Source organism: Hesperophylax consimilis, chromosome 21, assembly GCF_061612785.1.
Source record: "Hesperophylax consimilis isolate HC1 chromosome 21, BYU_Hcon_1.0, whole genome shotgun sequence".
NCBI lineage: Eukaryota > Metazoa > Arthropoda > Insecta > Trichoptera > Limnephilidae > Hesperophylax > Hesperophylax consimilis.
The window spans coordinates 18,069,536-18,092,872 of NC_142856.1; the positions used below are offsets into that span (position 1 = coordinate 18,069,536).

At 34.4% G+C, this 23,337-nt stretch overlaps 1 protein-coding gene across 13 annotated transcripts in view; it reads right to left on the minus strand.

Annotated features, from left to right (window-relative positions):
- The window catches only part of rg (A kinase anchor protein rugose), a 941,488-nt gene that overhangs the window by 475,136 nt on the left and 443,015 nt on the right, over positions 1 to 23,337 (minus strand). For all 13 annotated transcript variants that reach the window (XM_089644600.1, XM_089644594.1, XM_089644593.1 and 10 more), the window contains exon 5: positions 5,337 to 5,437. In XM_089644600.1, coding sequence (XP_089500726.1) covers positions 5,337 to 5,437 — 101 coding nt within the window. The remainder of the gene's footprint in view (positions 1 to 5,336; positions 5,438 to 23,337) is intronic.

Here is a 23,337-nt window from a genome sequence, read left to right on the forward strand (position 1 = left end):
ATTCTGACGATACGATTGGTTAGTACACGGCCTGTCAAAAGCAATTGGCGTTACGGAACATGTACATTGTATCAAACTTGTAACAAACTGTACATTGTAGCAAACTGTACATTTTAACAAATTGTACATAGTAACAAACTGTACATTGCTGCGGAAATTCGTTTATGTGGTTTATGTTACATAAAAAATACCCTCACAAAGAATCTTAATGCCAAGCAGACGAATATCCCAAAATAAAAAAAAATAATTAATGAAGCAGCATGTGCTTTTTTTAATATTCAGTCGATTACCGGGAGTCATCAGTAGGCGAAGAAAACATTAATTTCCTGAAAATTCAAAACGGCTTTCAGCTTTCAACTCGCAGCGCCATCTGCCGACTGCTAAAGGATCTGCCATCCTCCCGGATTGCCGCCACCTTCCGGCCCAGACCGGAAATACCGCTGGTACCAGACGGATCGGGGAAACAGGGAGGAAGTTGGGCAAGATTTTTCAAGATGTTGGCATATTGAATTAGAAGATTTTTGCGAAGCTTTTTTAATTATTTTTTTCCCAAATGTTCACAGTCGTCTGGAGCCAAATAGACTATGGCATCCCTAATTGGGGCTGAATGTATCTATGAGGGTAAGGAGATGGGATAGAGAAAGGTGGGGAAGTACCTAACTATTCAGACCAAACACGACTGAAGCCATTTCAAGTAAGGTTTCTAATTTGAACAAAGGTATTTCATCAGGGCGATGCTGTTAATATCTAACCATTTTGGAACGTGCCACAAATATATTATACATGCCAGTGTGGACCCTTGAAAAATCAAGGGATATTATAATACCAATTTTGAAAAAGGCAATTACAATAGTTTTCTGTTCAAATAATGTATTATAAATAGGTACCAATTTTATCACTTCATATCAATTCTTCAAACTAACAGTTCCAAATTTGAAAATTACATTAAAATACAAAATATATTTGAGTTCAGAACCACATTTTACGCAGAACTAACGCACAGACAGCCAAAATTTGTGTTTTAAATATTATTTTAAATAAATATTTTGTTAAATAAATCGAACAAAATTTACTTGCGCACGCCGGGAGTTAATCCTGCGACCTGCGGATTCTTAGCCAAGGATCACACTAGGATTACGCCATGTTTCCTGTGTTAAGTAAATAATTGATATGTTTTTGTTGTAGTTGGAGTGGTTGAAACTACAGTCGCATTTATTGGTCATCAAATCAGTACCATTGAAGAGTTCCTGTTCTTGACGATTTTCAGCTTTTGATCAAATTGCGATCAGCTCTCAAACATAACAGTCATGTTTTAATGACTTTCAGAAGATCACAATTTGATCAAAAGCTAAAACGGGCCGAAAATTTTCGTTTTCGCGACATCAAAATGATGAAAATTAAAAATGGCGCAGCCTGGCAAAATCGTTTCATTAGGTAGGTACTATGACATACAAGAGCAGACCTGTGAAATGTCACGGGATAATTCATGACCAATCAGTTCCAATTTTGGAAAAGACAATTTAAATCATTTTCTGTTGAATTATATAATTAACTTTCTAGTTCGTATAAATTCCTCACACAATCAGTTCCAATTTCGAAAAACGACACACACATAAAATACGAGTTCATCGAACCATATTAACCCACAACGTTAATCAATAAATAATAATTTGAAAATTACACTCAAATTCAAAGCAAACTTGAGTTCATTGACCCAGATTTCATATAATACTAACGCACAGCACAGACAACCGAAATTAGTATGTTTCATAATATCAATGAGTGTACGTAAGCAAAATATTAAGGACGGGTTGTAATTACTTCACCATGTGTCGGCTCGTTACAGTACTTGGATAATAATAGAACTTGAATAGACTCTTGAACTACGAAATTTGATAAATTATTCAAATTCTATCAAACAATCTGTTGACAAGAATATTTTTTGCTGAAGAGTAAAAACAAAACACGCAAATGTAAATAAAATATAAAAATAAAGCTGTGAATTGATTATTTACTAATGAAAACATGCGGTTTTCCAAGCGAATATTTATTTAGAAATCTTTTTAATTAGGAAGCCAACCCTTCTGAAAACAATGCCATGAAAGCACGTAGATATAATGCATTATATTATTTTTCAGCAAACCCTGGGATTATAATTCCTCCTACTCTTGCTTAGCCACCACTCCATCCATTTGGAACCATTTATCTCAATTAAGAGTAAGGGTTGATAAATGTACATTTAAATCGTTTCGATGGATCCGAGGGATGATTTCGCCATTGAAATGGAAATGTGTAGGGTTTGGAACTCGAGCCAGTAATGAAACCGGAACTAAATACCGGAACGCCACGGGTTATTTGGTAAAAAAGTTATTTATGATGTTTCACAAAATCTGAGATATTATTTGTTGAGAATAGATAAACTAAAAGTTGATCATTGGTTTGATTTCTAGATAGTTCTAAGATATTTGTTGAAATAATATATTGACGGCCTCCGTGGCTGAGGGGTGGGGCTCTCGATCAGCAAGCTGGAGGGCAAGGGTTCAAATCCCGACGTGTGCAAGTAAATTTTATTCAATTAATTTTTCTTATTTCAGAAATTACGCATTTGAAACAATTTATAGTTTATTTGTGTTATTTCACAAATTACTCATTTGAAACAATATATAGTATATTTGCGGCGCGCTCCAGAGTAAATATACTCTCAGTATCGCCACCATTCAGAATTGAAATGCTGCTTGAAATGGCTTTGGCCGTATTTGGACACCAGATCTGAATAGCCAGGAACTTACCCAATTTACTCTTCCTCATCTCTTACCCCTACTCACTACCTTCAGCCTCACAACATACCCCAGTTGGGGATGCCATAGTCTTACTAGCTCCAGACGATTGGGAGCATTTGGGACTCTTGTGAAGTTTCACATAAAAAAAAATCTTTTAGAATTTAATGCAGCGCACAAATGTAAAAAGGTATTTTAGTGTTTTATTAAATAATGACACGATATGTAATGGAAAAACATAAACATAAGAACAATGATACAGATATACATATTAAATTTGTTTATCGTGAATAAGGTTAGAAAAGACTACAACTACAGGTACCTTTTCTAAGCCCGGGCGTCCTTTCAATCTACGGCCCCTTATGTACCTAGTGGCATTTTATTAGAATTCATAATCAGTCTGGCCCCTAGCCCAGTCCGTAGTAAATAAACATCAATTGTTTATTGCAGAAAGTTAAAAAGTAAAAAAACCGGTACTTTATTTTGGAGTTTCTCGATCGTAATTTGGATTTGTACTTTAAATCAAAACAGAAGTTGAAATTAAAGATACATTTTTATACCATGATATCAGAAAAAGAGAGTGCGAATTATTTCAAATGACTTTAGCTATACTTATGAGTAAATAATAGCCTCACAATAATGGGATTCATCTCGCGTGTTATAAATAAGTGTAAAAAATTAACTTTATCGAGTAGCACAATTTTACTTATGTTCCTCTTGCTTCTGCTTTTAACAACACCACCCGCCCCCCGCTGATATTCTCAATCCCTCTTTTATGTTTTACAATTTCATGTATTATCTTTAATACACATTTTTACGGTCATGAAGAAGATTCAGGCCGAACAGAAACCGGTTGGTATTTTAAATTTGTTTATGTACTCAATAAAGTGGGTGAAAAAAGAAATTTCTTCAGAAATATTTTTTCATCGGAATTATAATTATGCCTAACGGCAAAGTGATTGGAACCTCTGAAGGTTTATAAATATTCGTTGCACACACCACCGCGTTCATTCCGTAATTATGACAATGTACCTGATTAAATTTAGCGAAATTTGATTCGACACAAACAAAAAAGCTAATAGCTTCAGGACAAAATCTGTAAACGTCGACGTTCATGCCAGTACCAATATACCATACACACGGTATTTTAAAATGCGCTGAACACCGCAAAAATAGACACAAAGCTAAGTGGTCAGAATGCGGTGAACCGGAATACAAGGGATTTAATTATGTGTTTTATCCCTTTTTTGTATTTCGATCGAGTGCTTTTAAATACAACATAGGAATCATGAAGAATTAAGCAGATTAATGAAAATCTACAGAATTCTGCTTATGAAGTTTTATTTTATATTTCTGTTTACTTGTAATACAGGATTTTGATAAATTTGTGAATAATAAATAATTTTACAAAAAAATATCATGTTATCCAAAATATATTGCACTGAATTGATTATAGAATATTCTCAAAATAACTCTCACAACATCGAAATCGAAATGCTTGCATAGTTAGAGGTAAGTCTTTTAAATCGAGATTTTTGTTTTAATATTGGTTGTAAATCTTTTTTGACTTCACAGGGAATCAAACCCAAAACCATCGGACTAGATTCAATACCTGTAAGTAACCGCAGTAGTGAAAAGTACACAGTATAAAAGCGTGAGAATAATTTCCTGGAATCGTAAAAGATAAATTATGATGTCCTCAAAATGGGTTGCGGTGGAAAATATTTCGAGAAATCCCAGAAAGAGAACTTACAGAGAGGAGGATTTGCGAGACGCGGAATTCTCGAGACTATTATAGAATTTCCAACAACGAAAATATTGAGACGATAAATACCAGTATGAAAGATTCCCACACAAAAAATTCCACAATACTTCTTCAAGTGCCCTTTCCTATCTAGAAAATGTTCAATCTTCACCCTGCAGGCCCAGAACATGCTTGCTGAACTGCAATCGTACATGTTTCTACTATCGCGGTACGAAAACATGAAATGGCAGGCATGAAAACACATTTTTAAAATTTTCATGACATCAATTTATTTTAATAAAATATAAATACAAAGGGTACTACTAACTATAGTTTGATCTCAACAATCACTGAGCTCAAACTAAGGGTCTAAGGGTTTTTGACCGGATAACTCCTCAAAATAACAATTCAACACCCCTATAAAAAGTGCTATAAAGTGATGAAAAGAAATGAAACAAAAATTTGTTTAAATAGATTACATATGTAACTATTTAACCAAGTTTTTGTTTCATCACTTTTCATAACTTTATAGCACTTTGTATATGTGTGATGAATTGTCATTTTGAGGAGTTTAATAAGGGCTACTTATACGAAAAATGAAACGGAAAAGATACAAAATAAAAAAGACAACGGTCGCAACTGGACGTCTCTGTCTCACAGGAACAACGCCTTCACCACTGAACTATAAGGACCTAATTTCATTCTGTTTCATGTTTTATTTAGATAAATTAATATTATCAATGATTAAATACATTATTTCATTAATGCGAACATCCTTGAAAATTTATTGCAATAAATTGAAGAAAATAACTTACCCATTTTCCGCCAACAGCTTTCATGGCTCCGAAGAGCAGCTTCAGCTCTTTGACTGTGATGCTGTAGCTCGCTAACACACCCAACATCTCGATCAGGAGGTCTGCAACAATACCAAATAATACTCTAGTTCAACGCACGTATAACTTAATGTTTTTATGAGCAAGCCCCAGATGACAGGATACCATCAAATTATTACCATGTGGGTGCCACAGTGGAAGCGATTCACAGGCAGATCGAGAAAGAGATGTATAGACTACGTGAAAAAGGATTGGACCAGGACAGGAAGGATTGATTAAAGCGAGGAGGTCAATAAACGAGTATCGGTTCTAAGTAGCTATACCGAATTTATAGAACTCAAGAAGCCAGTGTCCACCATTATGCTGATTTTTAGAAATCACTGGGTGAATACCGGGTCCCTATCAGCTGGATGGATGAATTTCCAAAGATCACTGACAAAGCGATCGAGTTCACAGAGGGCGATGGAGTTTGGACCAGATTCTGTGACTCATATTGATGTTGAACGGAGGACAACACTCGTCAGCGGTAATTGTGGGATGATTTTACAATATAAGGGGTCATTTTAATTAATGCAATTCAATGGTTAAGTACTTAAATAAATAATCTTAAGTAATAAAATAAAATCATATTCACATTGGGTTTTTACATAGTACGAGATTTAAATACTACTCTTCCACAGAAGTGTTATCTTGTGTTTGGAAGAGGATTGCAGAGTACAATATTTTAATTTTTATTTTTTATATATTCAATAATATTATTATTGGGTTTATAAAAACAGTTTATTTTTAAACAAGTTCTGCTGTGTAATTATTATTACGCGTGACAGCTGTTTCGCCCTCTGAAGGCATTATCAAACTGTGGGTAGCCCACTTAAACAGCTGTCACGCGTAATAATAATTACACAGCAGAACTTGTTTAAAAATAAACTGTTTTTATAAACCCAATAATAATATTATTGAATATATAAAAAATAAAAATTAAAATGGAGTTCTACAAATTAAACTTAATAACAATAAATACAATATTTTAGTTATTTATACGTAATTAATAATATGATAGATATTATGTGTTGAAGTTGTAAGTACATTACAGTGAGAAAGTAAAAAATAATTGCATTTTATGTTTGGTAGATGTGGTATAAGGCTAAGTAGTTAAAGAAGACGTAATATACTTATATACATATATATTTATATACTATTGTATTATTTTTGGATCAATTATATACCACTAGGGCCACCTGTGAAGGTTAGATTATATTGTATATGAAAGGTTCTCGCCTCTGCTATTTGTTTGAAATTAAGTTGCGTCGGCAAGGCCGATGCCTGTTTTTCGGACTTTTGAATTTGAAGTTTGTCAACTGTCTTTTCATATAAAAGGTTGGGTTTCCTTAAAAACTCTCTCTTGCTCAAAAACAACCAAAAGTTTCACCTTTCCTAAAGAACCACAGGAACTAGCCTGTATCTAGATTATTTACTGTAAGAAGTGCCTAGTCATATCATGTGAAAGTGTATATTTATTGTTAAATAAAGTGATTCAGTTTGCTCTCAATAACGGAGTTTAATTAAAAGGACCCTAATTTATAACAACTATACAATCTACGCCTCGGAAAGGCTGCCGAGATAGACAACCGGCTACTGACGCCAACAGCGAAGTACGGAGCCACGACCATAGTCAGACTCCTACAAAAACCAAAGGCATTGTACATCCACTACGGGGAAAGATGGTCCTAAGGAACCCATATTGTATGGGTAAAAAAGTGGACTGACACCATTCCAAATATATTAACGACTCGTGAAAAATCACGTGATAATATTATAATTGCAGGATTTGTGAAGCTGAGAGTTTACGTAAATAACGCTTTCTTTAATGGAAAAAGCGCACACCCCTGAAAATTCTCTGAATCTGTTTTAATTAATAAATACTACGGTTAATAAATACTAATTTCAAATATACCTATAGTTAAATTAATTTTCTGGCAAAAAAATATTATATTATATTATAGGTAGGTAAATTTTATCGCTTGTGTGAATTCTTGGCATATCAGTTAAAATTATTTTGAAAATGACACATAATTAATAATAATTATCATTATTATTGATGTTGTTGTAGCTGAAATATTTCTATAAAGATTTTAAGGAAATTTCAGTTTGGTCGTACGGGTTTCTTGAAAATCTTCATACAAAAAATCGACTTTAGAAAAAAAAAAAAAAAAAAACGTTCTCAGCTACAACAACATCAATAATGCCATTTATTGTTATATTAGCACTCTAGTACACCCAAAAGTCACGATCCGCCACTGGTCAAGAGTCAGAATAATAGATGAGTAGGTATGAATGTTAATGAGGCAAGGAGTGTGTGTCAAGACCGAGATAGTTAGTTAGTTATAATACTTTGTCGGTAGAATTGATTACTTATTATTCAGGATGAATTGACTGAATCATCTTAAATAAATCTCCTCTAATTGCACTCCGAATTCTCCAAACTGAATCAAAGAGACACATAATGTCATTATAATTCGTCGAATCGGAAATGTTCTCGAAGGGCCATAACTAACTGTCGCTTTGCTCTAGCGGGCCGTTAAATCATTGCTAATGGCGATTAATAATGGACTACGCCATGTTTAAAGTGGAAATCTGGTCGTGGCATGGATAACCATTATCCCCATTTTCTAGCAACCTCCGCAATATAAGGACGTCTAGAAGTTGGAAGAAAATAGGTTCAGAAGTCATTATAGCTGCTTTTACTTGCAAAAAAATTCTCCAACCTTTCTTAATGAACAGCGAAATCATCACACAAAAGTCAATGTACCGACTAATTAATACCAATTTTATTGTTAGATCGAAATCTTATCGATGTCAATGACGGTAAATGCATATATCTCTAGACTCTAGACGGGTGGCACATTTCTATGGTGCGTAGATTGGCCATCTTGGATACTTCCTTCGCTTTCATTAGAATATAAACGTTTATCAGATCTTTGCAACACGTTTATTAAAGTTAAAAACTCTAACCTAGAAGCCAAAACAAAGTCCCCTGTGATTCTGTGTCTATTATTGTTTACGAATTGCGTAATTATTTCTCTTAAATTGTTGCCAAATATATTAATTCACGTTTCTTTTTTTAAGTATTCAGTTTATTTTATGTAAATATTTTATTTTACACAAATTTTACAAAACGGAGCAACCAGGTTTATTGTAAGAAATCTCTCATATTTTATATTTATTTGTTTACAATTTATTATCAAACTTAACACTTCAATTAATATAAAACTTAATAAATAATACTTCATCAAATATTATAGTTCTTAACTTAATATTATTGTAACGGACGTACTGCTCCGGGATCGGACGCGGTCGCCCCATATTTCAATCTATTTTTAAAAATGAATAAACGCCTGTAAATGAATATGTAAAATGTAGAAATTTGTAAAATTGCTATGTAAAATGTAAAATTGTTATGTAAAATGTAAAATTGTTACAATAAACGAAACGTCGGAGCTTGGCTAGAGGTATATGGGCAGAGAAGTATTGTGAGAGCTGGTAAAATCATAATCATATCTAATTCGGGCACGATTGTTAGAACCGTGCCAAAACGTAGTGGGAAGCCGTGCCGTGCGCCATGCGCCGTCATAGCGTCACAAATGACCGGTGGTACGCCGTCATTACGTCCCACGGGCACGGTTCTGAGGATCGTGCACGGCCCGAAACTGTAGACGGCCCGGCGGGGCGCCGCGATAGCGTCGCAACGGCTCACGGATTCCAGGAATCAAAGAGAAAGTGAGCCCGTGTGAGCGTCGCGCGCCCGCCGGTGGCCTATAAAACGTGAAACACCCCCTCGAACGTCAGATATCCAGCAACCACCACCAGCTCTACACCTCTCTCTCTGCTCTGCCCTCTACCTCGCTCCGACTTCTGACTCTGCTCGCCTTCTTTCACTCTGACCCCCGCCTCACCCTGGACCACGGACTGCCTACCCCTTCGGACCAGACTCGGAATCAGCTCAAGAACAAGCGACAAGTAATCGGACCAGCTCTACAGCGGCTTCAGAGACGGCCCTGTCCTACCCCTCCACGCCACTGAAGGAAGACATCTCACGCCTCCACAGATTGGGATCACCGGCCCCCTTACAGTCTTATGTGTCACACAATTACGTCTGATACAATTATGATACTTAAAATTAAAATGAGTAGGTATTTTAGTGTGATATTAAAAGTAGGCATGGATTACAGGCCCCGGGAAATAATTATAACTATTTGTTTGTAAAATAATGTAGATATTTTTATGTTCCACGGAGGTAAAATTACCTGACTTGTTTTGATTTTCGAAATAATGGGCTATTTTTTAATGTCTTTAAAAACTCTGAAAGAATGTGAATAATATGTACGTAGATCTTTCAGCATTCAAGCGTAAAACGTCACAAAATTTTTAAACTTTAAAGCATCTTTTTTAAGACTATTTGGTTAATAAGCATCCCTGTCAGATTAAACACAAATGTTCAATCGATTGCAATTTAAAAACAAAATGTCAATTGCCTTTGTGGGTTGTTATTTGGATGTCTATGGGTTGTTGGAAATTTATTCGCAGAATTTCGCTCCGAGACAGGCATAAAAATCTCTGTTAGTTCAAAAAGCTCGTTGGGTTGAAGAGCCAACGTAAGGACACCTCCTTTTATTTCTCGAATACTAGGAAATTAATTTTCACTGTAGCAAAAAAATAATTGGAGAGAAAAACTTTTAGTAAAAAGACCCTCTGTTTTGAAATTATTTTATCTCAATAATAATAATCATATTTAGCTCATTTTTATGGTGTCTACTATGTGAAATAGAGAGTGCTTTGAAATCCTAGTAAATAATTTGAAACAAGGGCTATAAGGTACCTTAACATGAGTTTATTATGAGATAAACGAAATATGCTATTTTGAAATGTTATAAGATAGTCAAAAAGTTTAGATTCGTGGGATAAACTGACAAGAATGAACATTTGGAAAATTTGAAACAAAAGTCCACAAGAAAATGATATTACGGAAGTCACTACGAACTAGTTCTAAAACGAGATTTTCAACTTTGATATTGATTTATGACTTTTGAAAAAATCATTTTTAAGTTTCATTTTGAATTCTGTTGGATTTTATTTAACGTTATAGTCCGTTCCAAATCTGACATCAACGTAGACAGTATTAAAAAATAAAGCAAAATAAATTACACCAGGGGATCCTTATACAATCAACAATGATTGAATGTGAATCACACAAGGAATGTGTGCCAAGAAAAAGTAGTGCGGTGAGCCATAGTTTAAAAAAAGAGTATAAAAACTTACATTAAATAGGTACTATAGAATTTAGATAAAACTTTGTGGCTATCCATTTTAATTTAATGAAACAATATTATGTACTTTGTTAAAAACACTATATTTATTATAATATCGACGACCAGATATGGAAAAACCGTTAGTTCCTCAGGGCAAAACAATACATATTAACTTATAATAATATAAATGATATAGCAAAATTATAGGTGAACATATATTAAGTGTTGAAGTGGGGGTGGAGGCGTGATTACGGATTAGTGAAGACGGGGAGGGAGAACGGGAACATATATCTAAGATAGGGCTGTAAAATTTAGAATAATTATCCCTGTAATTTTTTCAAAAGTATGTTATTTATTTACATTAAAAAAAACTCTTCAATACTGTCGGCGACTCCGTTAGTCGAAACGACTGAGTCTGAAAATATTGTAAAATAATAAATTAAAAGATGAATGGAGTTCCTTATTACGTCAATAATATTCACATTGTTGAAATAACCGCTAGATTTCCACTTTACAGCATTAGAAGCTTCAAGTAGTTTAAGCTAACATCCTTCCACCTGATATACTAAATTAAAAGATGAATGGAGTTCCTTATTACGTCAATAATATTCACATTGTTGAAATAACCGCTAGATTTCCACTTTACAGCATTAGAAGCTTCAAGTAGTTTAAGCTTACGTCCTTCCACTCGATATACTAAATTAATGGATGTAAAATTAATTTATTAACCCGTGTAACGAACCCCTCTTTTTTGCGAGCCGTAATGCGAGCAAGTTCAGGACAACGTTGCAGCCAAGTAATTTACCAGGAAGATTGCACAAAGGAGGAATGTATTTGCTAAAAGCAGGCTGCACGCTACATTAACCTCTAAACGTCATTTTATACAAGGGATTCCGCAAAACTTCCACGGCAACGTTCTGTCGCATCAAGCAGGGCTGAGCAAACATTTTTTATAAAGGGACAAAACACAGACATATGAATATATAGACTAGAAATTAAAGGTGAGGGGTAAAATCAACTGTTGAAGAACAAAGGGGGTAAAGCTGACTGTGATTCGTCAATAAATCAATCTGACAGTATATAGGCATCTCGCATTATAATATCACCATTTAGTTCTTAAAAGTAAAATCTGCCTTTGAATGAATAGACATTTTTACATGGGAGCGCAAATTACTCGCCACGTTATGAACAAATTTGCGAAGTCCAAATTCGGCAAAAAAAAATTTCTTCTATTTTCAGAGTCGAATATTTTGTTTACGTATTTAGTTAATACACTTTTATAAGTGTTCATAATTTACTTCCCAGTAACAACGATGCGCACACTTGAGAATCGCTACATTCGACCAATGTTGGCTCGATGTGATAGTATATGTTTCTACAACTGATTCATATTATACGACGTGAATAAGCTTAAAATGATGCTTACATATGGAATGTAATACGACAATTGGGTTTATTCTCTTTTTCACATCTATTTTTACAAGTTTTCATATCACAAGCCACTATTTTGCCGTGTTATTTCGTAAAATGAACCGATGATGCCTCGACCATAGCTCGACGCTAGTTCGAACAAGAATGATGACGTCACATTCTCAAGATTCACGGGAAGCCATACGCGAGCCCAGCCGGCTCCAATGGAACCGGTATGGGGAGTGGGGAATAATACGCTTTTAATCACTTAGGGCAGGTCTACTAATATTCATATGTCTATGGGACAAAACAAAAAAAATAGGCTCGGCGGGTCAGAAGGAATCTCGAGGAGACCCAAGTAATGCGACTTTATTAGAAAAAAAGGCTGTTGAAATTTTTTTACATTTAATATTTTTGTTTATACATGTATAATATTTATATTTGCTTAATATTTATACAAACATAATAAAAATACATATATTTACGTTTATTAAATGTTAAAAATGGGTTGACTCCACAGAATTTCAACAAATCATCAAATTTCAAATTTAAAATTCAAGTTCCGTGAAAGTTCTATTGAAGATATGTAATTTTTTCATCATGAGCTGGTTGTATCAAATACCTCGTAAATGCGTTGTAGGACATGAAAAACATATCGATCTTTTGATCAACTACATTAAGGAATTAACGCGTCTCTCCCCACGGGTGAGTTCACGAACATATTGGTGCGGCTCGCTTTACTGTAAATGAGGTTATGACGATGGCCTCGAGATACTCGAGCACAGAGATTTTTTAAAGCCAGAATGTCATTGATAGATATGTAACCATTTAGTAAAAGATAAAAATTGTTCACAATTTCAAAAAAATCATTATTAATCAACACGAAGGCAAAAAAGAATGATTTTTTTTTTAATTTCTTAAAAAAAACACATTTTTAAGGGACACGTTTTAAATTCTTATCTATGTTTCATTGTTGTTTTATTTGTTGTTTTAGGGGAAAATAATTTAAACCCATTATTAGCTCGCGCGTCGGTTAAAAGGGGCAGCGGGCATGATTGGATCCATGGGCCATAGTTTGCCGAGCCCTGATCACAGAGAAGAAAGCTCTACAGTAGCTAGTTGCCTGTTGTCGATTGACTGCAGGAAACCAAGTTTTTACGAAGAAGTTTGCGGAGCGAATGGGACGAGTTATATTAATATTTGAGAAAATGAAGAAAATACGTTTCTGAGCGAGTTTCCTCATTTAACATGAAAAATTAATCGGAGCCCATCCGAGTTCTTATATTTCTTAAACTATAAAACAAAAAAGAGCATTACGACCATCTTAAATACAATAATAAAGAGTATTTTCTACCCGGAACTCCCAGGGTATCGTAACACTTTTTAAATTAAAACCATTAGCTTTTAAATATACAGGGTGTATCGGCACGTACCGGACAAACTTTAACCAGCTATTCCTTAGCACATTTGGAGTAAAAAATGTTATGGGCACTTTGCTGTCCGGTAACATTTTTTTTTAATAAAAAATTTATCATTCATATTTTCACCACATGTCAGTTTTATCCGTTGTAACAGTTTTAAAATCCATCTGGCAATATTTTATTCGAGTTTCGTTGAATAATATACGTACGTACCTACATTGGCGCGCTTTTACAATCACAACGAAATGGCATGGCACCATTCGTCTCATTTTTAACTATTATTATTTAGTGTGTATGAAAGAGCGAAGACGCTTTTTGACACACTTGCTAATAACAGCTGTTGAACACGAGAAACAATGCCAATGACAGTGACGGAGTGTGGATTTTTTATAATTTCTTTTTAATTGAAAAAAATGTTACCGGACAGCAAAGTGCCCATAACATTTTTTACTCCAAATGTGCTAAGGAATAGCTGGTTAAAGTTTGTCGGGTACGTGCCGATACACCCTGTATATATGGTTAACAGCGCTGCTGCATCATGCAGGCTTAAATGAGAAATTATAGAATTTGTCAGGACATTTGCTTTTATTGGAGGTCGATATAGGGGGTTCGATAACGGTGACAGTCCCGATGTATCGAGACGGATGGCAACCCTAGCCAAGCGTTTATTAGCATCAATGAGTTATTTACAATGATGTGCACTACCCGACTCACTAGACAATATCTGTTCTGAGCCGGGTATAAAGCCGGGTAGTTGTGTGACGGGGTTGCCGTTCTGCCTACCCCTTCGGAAACGACCGCGACCGTTTACTTTGTTAGTTACATTTTAAGTATATAGTTAGTTACACATATCTACTGAACTGTTTATAAGTAAATTGCATAAATTATGTAAATGTCATTGTATAAGCCTTTAACGTGCGAAATTAAAAAATATATTTTAATTAGGAAAAAGGAATAAAAATTAATTAATTAAAGTCTCCTTCACAGACGTAATCGTCTAACTTTATAAGAGAGAGTGGGCGGTTTCTGGGTAATTTCTGACAGGGAGACCAGGGGCCCAGAACGAAACGAGTGAAAGAGTTGCACGTGGCAGCTTTGTCATCGCAGTGCAAAATTACATTTCAGACGTTAAATTAATGTAGACTCACAGAACGAGGACGGTTGCAATCTTGCGATTCGACAAAATGTAAGCTTTTAACAAATTTGCTAAAGGACTTATATTTCCGTGGCTCACTAAAAGTGCCAACGTCAGTTTTTCAAATTTCACGAGACCTATGTAGAATTTGCACTTGTAGCAAAGTTTTAGTTTTAAAAAAATCGTTTTTCTATTGTAACATTAAAAAAAATAAATCAACCCCCACCCGACCCTCAATGTCCAATGTCTACTGATTTAAAAAATATATTTTTATTAAAAAAAAGTCACCGGGGTTCAAAATTTTATGTACAGTTTTTATTCCGCATAACCTCGGGAAATACTTTTTATAGTAAGCCATGTACAAGCTCTAATAGCTAGTTTTGGTTTGAAAATTTGATCGCTTAGAAATATTTTAGATGCTTACTTACTTAATAAATAGTTGCAGTAGAACACATCTTGGCATTTTATTTAATATATTTGTAGAATATTTTATTATTTCGATTTTTATAAGCCCAGAAAAAATAAAGTATCAGGTCTATAAAAACTGCTTCAAAATCTCCAATTTACGAACCCCTTTTCGTTTATGGTTTTATTGTATAATGTGGGAAAAAAGAATATTCAGAAAATGATCGTAACATAAAATAACGCACTTTTTGATATTTTTTCTTGTATAAATCTATTGGCTGGTGTTGGTCGCTAATTTACCCTTATTGCCATCTATACAAGGAGTGATATTGTTAGCGACCCGATTCCAAATGTTACACGACGCGGTGCTTCGCCTTAACACCCTGTATAATATTAGACCAAGCGCCAAAATGCTGATCTCCAAAACATCAACCAGACATTATAACGACATTTACAAATAAATCCCACCTATCTCTGCAAGTGACAAAATCGCCGACGTGCTGACACAGAATGATCTTCGTCCGCGTTTTGAAACAATAAAGACAATCGGATTTAGGTGGCGAACCCAAAAGTCCATTTTCCAATATGCCTATAAAAATAATATGATTCTACTTTGAATAAAGTGGTGGACAGTAAATTCACACTACAGTGGCGTGCGAGGTACGTCCTATGATCATTTAAAAAAATATATAGTAAGGTTCTCTATTTGAGTTAGGTTCACTGGTCGCAGGTGTATTTGGTTTATGTGATAGATTTTTTAAGGCGATGCACTACGTCGTGTAATATTTTAAATTGAGCCGCTATCAATAATAACCCTTACGTAGATGGCGATAAGGTTTAAATTCCCGCTTAACACCATCCGCCTGTCTTGATTTATGCAAGAAAAAAACATGGCCAAAAAGTGCCTTTTATTTTATTTTGTGGATGTTCAGACATAAATGTTTAAATTTTTTCCGATCATTTTATAAATCACTTAATTTTTCACACTATACAATAAAATCATAATCGAAAATGGGTTCGTAAGTAGGAGATTTTGAACTTTAAAGAAGTTTTCATAGGCCTTATACTTTTTTTTTTCTGGGCTTATAAAAAGACTTATCTAAAAAATACTCGATTATTTCAAAGGCCAAGATGTATTCTACTCGCAGTATTTAATTAAATCATCTGAAACATTTCTAGGTGACCAAATTTTCAAACCAAAAACACATGATTTTGAATTACTACGTATGGCATCGCCTTAAGAAGATATATTTACAAATATTTGCAGGTCAGTAAAACCTTTCTAAAAAAATTAGAATTTGCGTATCAGAAGCAACAACTCGTTTTGATGAAAGACCACCATTCAGAATCGAAACATTGCTTGAAATGGCTTTGGCCGTGTTTAGCAAACAGATCAGAATAGAGTCAGATATGTCCTAATTCAGAATGCGGTTTCTGCATGGATGACTAAATTCTCCACGAAACTAAGAAATTATTCGTTTTATCTAAATATGGTGGAAAATACATTTTAAGGGCGTACGCCACTGCGATGCCATTTCCACGCCACTGCCACCTCTCTGCCGTATATAAATAATGATTATAATAGTCCAGCGCTGAATACAACGCAACGAGCGTTGCACAGAGTAACGGCGCGCGACTACTGACTAGCGGTTTAACGGGGCCGTTATTAACGGCTGGCCGTTAGTCCGCCCAGAAAACATAGGACGCATACCCGGTTACGGACAAGGAAACTGCATTACGGAGTTCAAATGAAGAATTAAACATGCAGATGCAACGAGGGATTAAAGATGGCTGAAAGAGATATATAAATAATTATTTATTCGTAATCGACGCTCTCTGTCAATGTTGACACTAGAAGTTGCAAGGACCAGTGCGTAAGTTTTTGATCGTTCTCAATAACTACGACCTTTTTGGCACGTTTAAATTTTTTTAACTGTTACAATATACTGTAAATGGTGACAGAAGTGGTTTGACTTATAAATCTTAGTTCAACCTAATAATAATAATTGGATGACTTACATAGCGCCGTTTTTGTGTAAAATCACCTCAAGGGCGCTGTACAAATTTATAATACATTTCTACAGTGATCTATGTTATTACCAACTATTTACGGAAATAATATACAGTGCAATACTTACCTGGTAGGTCACTTGAGATTAACACTTAATTAACATTATCTAATTGTTTATTAGCGAAATTAGATACAAGATTTAGTACATAATTGGAAAATTGGATATAACTGGACTTTCTCTCAGGAATGGTATATTCAATTTAAGGGTATGTCAGCTTAAAAAAGTAAGTTTTTAGTTTCGACCTGAATTCTGTTGGACTTGTTATGGATCTTATTTCCGGAGGAAGTTTATTCCAAGCCTTCGGCCCAGATACTTCGAAAGCGCGATCACCAAACTTAGTATTTGGCTTGCGCTTAGGTTCCATCAGTCTGCCTACAGCTGATGATGTTGCTGATCTAAGAGTTGACTGCCTCAGACCAGTGTTTTCCGGGACGTTTTAATGTTCATTTTTGAAATAAGTCGACTTTGGTTTGAATATAAAAGATTTTAAAAGTGTGACATCATAAATAGCGTCAACTATTTATTCATCCATAACTAGGCACAAATTGACAAACTCGACTTTGCAGATGGTGTAAAAATCGAACCATCGAAAGAACGAACCGTTTGATTATTTTGCCAAAGATTTTGTTGTATTCAGCAACAATCTGTGAGTATATCGTCCTATATCTACCTACATAAAATAAGTGTTATAATATTTTTTTAATGGTGGTTTATTAATAAAGTGATCATAATTATTAAAATCTCGTTTACTCGTTCAAATCATAACTTAACTCGTTTTTAGTAATTTGATGGTAAAGTTAAATTGATATTTACCAAACAATGTGCTGCTTTGTAAGTACCTATTTTCTTCAATAGGAAAACCAGGTGAATGAATAATACTAACCAAATTCATCAATTTTAAAAAGCCGCAAAGAAAATGTCTTTTCATTGGGATTTACATAAGAGTAATAACGGAAATTTCACCCCCGTTACGTCTCTAAAGGGGGCGTTACGTCTCTAACGTTAAATGCAACTCCGCTATTTAGCCATGTAACCGGGCTCTGCTCTGCTATGTTCAGTTCTGCTCTGCTCTGATCTGCTCTGCTCTCTGTGTGCCGGTGTCGGGGCCAGCCGCGGCCAGCGGCTTACGACAGCAGTTTTCGGGTTACGACTTAATACCAGATATTTTAGGTAGTAATCGTTTGTAGTTGGCATTAGTGATGGACGTATTAAAAATAACGCTTTTCGAAACATTTAAATAATCGAAAGATATTTCGATTTTTTAACTTAGTGAGAAACGACTGCGAGGCCTGTTTCATTAAACATGTTTTACGACCAAAATACCTAAATAACTAAACTGACTGAAATTTTTAATTGTAATGTACTACCTTCGCTAGAAAGATTTTACTTCATACTGTGAATTATAAAATTTCGGTAAAAAAAAGTGTTGATATTTAATGATTTTCGGGGAAACTTTGGAATTGGATTGAAAAAATCTTGCTAACCTTTTTTGAAATTCTGAAATGTTAAGTAAAAAAATTGTATCAACAACATAATATCACAAAATAGACAGAAACAAACAAAAAATAATAATTGCTTGAGAAAACTTTAATTTAAATTGTATAATGTGTTATTCTACAAAAAAACAATAAATTACTTGCCCAAAAACAATTTCAAAATTTAGCTGTTGCTTTGTGTATAAATTACTAGAGCTCAAAATATTAAAAATTTCTTCGTAGTAAAGTCTCAAAAGTCAAAGGTCTGAAACAGGCCTATAGGAAAATAAAATATTAGCCTACATTAATAACGTGGAATAAGTCTTATTTCATATTTTCCGAATTTTTAAGGCACATTTCTAAATTGCCTCAAATCCGTCTAGAACGAAACAAAACGAAACGGTTCGACCGTATTATTTATTCAGACGTATTTTTATTTTCCCATATTTTTTTCATATTAGGGGTGTTTTTACAAAGACAAATAAAACAAAAGGTAATTGAATAAAACAAATAAAAGTCCTGATTTTAATTTTAAAAAAAAATAACGTATCCATTTCGTACAAAATAATTTAATGGAAGTATTACAACATTTTTTGTTTGTTTTTAACGTAAACTGCAAGTTATGCTTTAAAATATTAAAAACAATTATTTTTTTGCCTTCATACATACGCAATAGGAATATGAATAAATAATTTGGTGCATATAAAAACTCAACTGTTTCAAAAAAGGCATACAATACAATATTGGATTGAATCACCGATACATATTGAATTTGAATGCCTTTCTTGGAAGAATTTAGTTTTTATACGGATAAAACTATTAATTAATATTAATATTCATATTGAGTATGATGGGAACAAACAAATAATTGATCTTAATATTTTAAAGTAAAACTTGCAAAGAAGTGTATTTTCATAAAATGATTAAATTAATGCCATCTTTGGACGCTTAGATTATCACGTACGTTACGTTTAACCTTAAAGCGATGCACTACGTCGTGTAGTATTTTAAATTGAGCCGCTATTAATAATAACCCTTACGTAGATGGCGATAAGGTTTAAATTCCCGCTTAACACCATCCGCCTGCTTTGATTTATGCAAAAAAAAACATGGCCAAAAAGTGCCTTTTATTTTATTTTGTGGATGTTCAGGCATAAATATTAAATTTTTTTCGATAATTTTATAAATAATTTAATTTGCCACATTATACAATAAAATCATAACCGCAAATGGGTTCGTAAGTAGGAGATTTTGAACTTTAAAGCAGTTTTCATAGGCCTTTACATTATTTTTTTCTGGGCTTATAAAAAGACTTATCTAAAAAATACTCGATCATTTCAAAGGCCAAAATGTATTCTACTCGCAGTATTTAATTAAAGCATCTGAAACATTTCTAGGCGACCAAATTTTCAAACCAAAAACACATGATTTTGCATTACTACGTATGGCATCGCCTTAATGTGAATTACGCACAAGAGTTTCCAGGTGCTCCCAACTGCCTGGAGCTAATAAGTCTATGGCATCCCAAGTGTTGAGAGTTGTGTTGGCTGACTGGAGTCGGTAAGGGAAGGAGATGGGGAAGAGGAAGGTGGGAAAGAAACTGACTATTCAGATCTAGTTGTCAACAATGGTTAAGGCGATGCCATATGTAGTAATGCAAAATCATGTGTTTTTGGTTTGAAATTTGGTCGCCTAGAAATGTTTCAGATGCTTTAAATAAATACCGCGAGTATAATATATCTTGGCCTTTGAAATAATGGAGTATTTTTTAGATAAATCTTTTTATAAGCCCAGAAAAAAATTATTTATAAGGCTTATGAAAACTGCTTTAAAGTTCAAAATACCTACTTACGAACCCATTTCCGGTTATGGTTTTATTCTATAATGTGGCAAATTAAGTTATTTATAAAATGATCGGAAAACATTTAAATATTTATGCCTGAACATCCACAAAATAAAATAAAAGGCACTTTTTGGCCATGCCACTTCTTGCCTAAATCAAAATAGCTGGATGGTGTTAAGCGGGAATTTAAGCCTTATCGCTATCTACGTAAGGGTTGTTATTGATAGCGGCTCAATTCAAAATATTACACGACGTATGGCATCTCCTTAAGGCCATTCAAGGAACGTTTCAATTCTGAATCGTGATCTTTCACAGGGGCGATACTGATGAAATACATGACACGTGAAACATATCATTGAATTCATCTGTCTGTACATGTGATTTTATACGTTCCGTTTCCGGTTCTGAAAATGTGTCGCATCCACTTCATTATTCAGACAATTGAAATTTTCAGTATTATGGTAAAAACCTACCTAAAAAATGAATTATCATTGAGATAGTGACGTATCTTTAAACAAATTGTATAATTCGTTATTTTAAATAAATTTTTGTACATATATAGCCTATATTTGAAGGTAGGTATTAAAATATCTACTAACAAATTTTATGATTTCAGGGAAAATTTTGGTATTGATTTAAAAGGAGAAAATGATAATCATACGTTTTTTGGGCGTGAGGCATTGAGTTAACATCAATGGCGTGAGGCCTACTATTCACAGAACTACTAATATAATTTTTATGTTATTTTGGGTGAACAAGTAAAACTTTCAAAATGATGATGTAATTATGAAGAACCTACTAGGACGACGGAAATATCTTTGCAAAACTTTAGATCATTAGAATAACACGTGCTAAGAGGAAAATTGGAATCGGTATGCAAAAGACTTTTGAAACTTAAACTTCAAACAAAACCACACAGGAATTATGTAAATGGTGCTAAATGGAATCGTTGGAATGTAGTTTTGGGAACTATGGTCCAGGGTATATAGTATATAGCACGGTAGATCGTAAAACCCTATATCAACACGATATTGACGAAATCCGTCATCTATGATATGTTTGAGATATTTGCGAGCACGGTCAGAGTATGATTCCGACAGTCGGTAAACAAAAGCCGCTGATTTTAGCGCGGCCTACAAAGTGTCGGGTAAGCTGTTATTATATTTATTTTACAATTTCGTTCGTTATGCAAAATAACTGGCTTATTAAAGAATATAGGTGAACTAACGAAGCTCTTAGAATTGAAAGAAATCATAAACACCATAACTAACTAACTAACTAACCATCACGCCGTTTCTCCGCAGGGGTAGGCAGAGAGGACGGACCGCCAAACAACTCGGTCTTGGCACACACTTTTTGCCTCATTCATATTCATACATCGTCTCATACATACTCTTCTATTGTTCTGACTCTTGACATGGCCCGACTCGAGTATCTGATTAACTTGATCGTGCCATGTCTTCCTCGGGCGTCCCCGACTTCTGCTACCATTCGCATTTGCATCATATATCCTCCTTACACTCCTATCTTCGCTCATTCGCTCTACATGCCCAAACCGTTTAAGTGTCCCTTTCTTAATCTTACTCATTACGCTTACATCAGACTTGCACTCTTTGCGGATCTCCACATTCCTCACACGATCAAACATGGTTTTACCATACATACGCCTCAGGGATCTCATCCATAGACTTAATTCATTAATCTAAGACGCGATCAATTGATTTCGTTTTAGCCTGTAGAAACAAAAGTTGTTTGTTATGACTAAGGATCTCATTAACTAACTAATCCCCCTTTTAGTATAAAAAAGTACACGCGGACTGCCAATGCACATTGAAGATAATGTTTCAATTCGACGTTGTCAATTTATTTGTATTTTTAACGTTTAGGAATCTCAATTCATAGATAATACCTGCAGTGATGCCAGCGCATGTCGATTTCTTATGTATTACATTGTCAATTTAGGTTTGGCTATCAAAAGCGTGACCGTGCTCAGGAAATCGATACATTTACTACATTTAGCCTCAAAACATACCCCGATTGCGGTTAGTAGAGAGCACTTTGAAATCTTGCGCGGTATTCACATAAAAATATACCTGATATCCGACCTGATGATGACCGAGATCAGCGTTGCCAAAATTAATGTCGAAAATTCAAAATATTGCTGATCGTCGAAACGATAGTCTTCAAATATGGCGAGAGTTTGAAACAATCCAACCTAACTGTGTTAATTGGGAGGTCCTTCACCCTTTCATCCCTCGGTTTTTTCCCAGCCTCCCTTTTGACACAGGCCACTGATTTATTGTTCCATTTTTAAATTATAGCCGGGCCAGCCGCCTTTTCGTCGCGTTTCTCCCGAAAGAATGTAACCGAGGGCTACCACCACCAATAGGAGCATTGGAAATTTTAAATGAAGCCATTCTCAGTGCGTAGATATTAAATATTTACGAGTTTCCGCCAGATGGACCGAACAAAAGAGATGAAAACCGAGATAATCGATAATTTGAATTCAACGGCCCAAATGTGACCAATACAAAGTGACAACGTTACTATTACAATTCGGGCAGAATTCAAAATTTACCTTTTAAAACTTAGTGCCCAAATAAATAAAAAGTTATGATAAATTTCTTATTTTTGTGTCATTTTAATTTGTATTCTTGTGTAGCGCGTATAATTATTCCAGTTCAATAAATTTTCAATTCTCATGGAACTGATGAGTATAAATCATATATAAGACAAGCGATAGAGTAGGAAACAAAATATTCCAGTAATTAAAAATGCTTATTTGAAAGTTGTATATCTTTTATTTTAATGTTTGACAGAGGCTTTTGTATTTTTTAATGTCATAGGATTGAAGTCGTAATTTTTCAAGTTCTACTAGTAAATTTCTTCTATTGAAAAGCAATTTTTTTTAATAAA